Raw genomic sequence first — 2,866 nt, forward strand, 5'->3', positions numbered from 1 at the left:
TATTTTTAAGCCAGTCGTTCTTTAGATTAAGAAGTTCCCACTGGGCTGCCGCTTTCTTCTTGCTAAAGGTATCACCTTTCGTCCGAGACTGAGGGCTGTTCTGCCAGTCAGCAAAAGCAGCACGTCTATCATCGATGAGTACTTTCATTGCCGGGTCATTTTCATCAAACCAGTCCGGGTGTATTCTTTTGATCTGGCCGAGGGTCTCTCTGCAGGTTTTTGTCATAACAGTATTATGAGTATCCCATTCGGCACTGGTATTCACGTTGTTTGCTGTTGGATTGCTTATAATCCCATGTTCGAGCTGCTCTCTGAAAGCATTGTCCGCTGATCCTCCAGACGCTTAGTGATGAGGACATCTCGGCGATCTCTTTCTCTGACAATGATGTGGTCAATGAGATGCCAGTGTTTGGATCGTGGGTGTTGGCACGAACCATTGAACTTGTCGGCCTCCCTAGACAAGGTATTGGTGGTAGTGAGATTGTGTGCAGCACACTTGCTGAGGAGGAGTAGGCAGTTGGGATTACACTTGCCTTGTCCATTTCTCCCTATAGTTCCCTGGCAAATGTTAGCATCGCTGTCAACTCTGGCATTGGAGTCGCCAAGGAGCACAACCTTGTCTTCTCTGAGGATAGAGGTTAGCACTCTGTCGAGGTCGGCGTAAAAGGACCCCTTGATGTCATCCTCTGCATCCAGTGTTGGGGCGTATGCACTGATGAAGAAGGCATGACTTGAGTGATTCAGTGGGACTCGAAGCGTCATGAGGCGCTCGTTGATCCCAATAGGCATTTCAGTTAGTCTGTGTAGGATGCGTTGGAGGATGGCGAAGCCAACCCCATAAATGCGGTTTCTCTCTGCAACAGGCTTAACCTTGCAGAAGAAGGTCTAGCCAGACCCCCGTTCTGTGAGTTGGCCCTCATCTGGGAGCCCGGGACTCACTGATGGCTGCAATGTCGATGTTATACCTAGCCAGCTCTTTTGCCACAAAGGCAGTTCTTCTTTCAGGATGCGCATTTGTGCCAGTATCCAGAAGGGTCCTGACATTCCATGCAGTTACCATAAGAGGTTGTATGGCTTGTTTTTGTTTGGATCTATGATTATAATTGTGTTTTTGACCGCATAAGGATGACCTTACTGCGGTTGCCCAGTCGCGTTGGGTTTTTAGGCAAGCTATGTTTAGCTCACCTTTTCTAGCCCCCCTCCCATGTGGGGTGAGCAGAGTGGCTCCTCGAAAGGGCTGTTCAGTCACACAGACAGGACAGGATTGCACTGCTGCCGAGATCCTACTATAGACCCCGGCAGTCATCTCTCTGTCCCCGTCACCACTCGTCCGTCGCCATAGGACTTTCGGGATATAGGGGTTTTGATGATGATGAGAGGTATGTGAACTGGATGATGGCTGCGCGTGAGTTGATTTATGTGGTGAGGCAGGAGCGCAGGCTGCAACCACACATCTTGGCTCTCCCTTTTCCTGATCCAGTGTTGAAACGACTGGGGAGAGGGAGAGTTGCAATGGACTGTCGATAACCCAGTTTTCTGGGTTTTGCCTTAGTAGCCTGTCCATCAGGCATTGCCTTCGTCCGCTGGTGTAGTCGTTAAGTTACCATGGTGGTCACCTCTTCCGCGTACACCACCGTTCGGGTCTTGTTTGAGCTCTGTAAGTATGACTGCCTGATGCGGGGCTCCACCGAAGATTTTTCGGTCGGGGTTTACTCCCGTAGCCTTATACCTGCCAAGGTTAATCCATAAGGCACCAGGGCGGTGTTTGGTCGGTGCCAGGATGTGTCCACATGCCAGAGGGCTTATGCTGTCCCTCTGGGGCCCACTTCGACTCCGAGATCCCCTGCTGATCTAGCCTGGGCCCACGAAGCACCCAGTTACCGAGTGTTGCCACGAGGAGGCACAGCAGGAGTCTTGATGGTGAGGAGTCTGTGTACTGGCAGGGGAAGCCTTATGCTTCTCCCTGTTCGCCAAGAGGGCTAAAGGGGCAGCTGAACGCGAGAGGGAGCAAGCAGTGTTTGCACCTTGACACTAACATAATGCCCCACTCTAGACGCATTTCACCACCCTGTGTGTGGCTCACACACACACACACACACACACACACGGTAGAGAAGCCTGGGACCTCACCTTACCCACTTGAGTGAGAGAAGTCCTGTGACAACTGACCACGTGGTGTCCCCATGATGCTACGACACCACCTAGTGAATGAGTTGCTACAGCATCATGTGAAGTTCCTCATAACACCATCTGTGAGGGAATCACTACGCCATGTGATGCCCCTCATAACACCATCTGTGAGAGAATTACTACACCACATCAGGCACCTCATACACCATCTGTGAGGGATTATTACACCACATCAGGCCCTCATAACACCATCTGTGAGGAATTACATCATCAGGCCCCTCATACCATCTGTGAGGTAACTATTACATCATCAGGCCCTCGTAACACCATCTATGAGGGAATTACTACACCATGTCAAGCCCTCATAACACCACTCTGAGGGAACTAGTACTCACGATGCCCCTCATAACGCCATCTGTGAGGGAGTTACTACACTACGTGTCTGCTGTTCAACACCTCAGCTCACATGATCTACGTGACCACCACTGTAAACATTAATCTGTATGCTCACCGTATATTCCTTCACCTTTCTCTAATGAAGGCTTTTGTTAAACCACCAATGTATGTAATAAGTCATTTATGTCCAATGTATATTTTCAGCCTTCGGGCTGCAAACGTTTTCAATAAACTGTTTATACATACACACACACACACACACACACACACACACACACACACACACACACACCTTCCTGGATTCAGTGTTAACGTAGACTCAGTAGAGTGTGGATGATTT

The 2,866-nt window shown here is 49.8% G+C and overlaps 1 protein-coding gene across 1 annotated transcript in view; it reads right to left on the reverse strand.

The window, feature by feature from the left end:
- The window catches only part of LOC121869277 (thyrostimulin alpha-2 subunit-like), a 126,454-nt gene extending 126,306 nt beyond the window's left edge, over window positions 1-148 (reverse strand). The window contains exon 1 of the mRNA XM_042370523.1: window positions 42-148. Within this exon, the coding sequence (XP_042226457.1) occupies window positions 42-148 (107 nt within the window). The remainder of the gene's footprint in view (window positions 1-41) is intronic.
- Between the last annotated feature and the right edge of the window lie 2,718 nt (window positions 149-2,866).

The sequence above is a fragment of the Homarus americanus genome, unplaced genomic scaffold (genome assembly GCF_018991925.1).
Source record: "Homarus americanus isolate GMGI-L3 unplaced genomic scaffold, GMGI_Hamer_2.0 scaffold36734, whole genome shotgun sequence".
NCBI lineage: Eukaryota > Metazoa > Arthropoda > Malacostraca > Decapoda > Nephropidae > Homarus > Homarus americanus.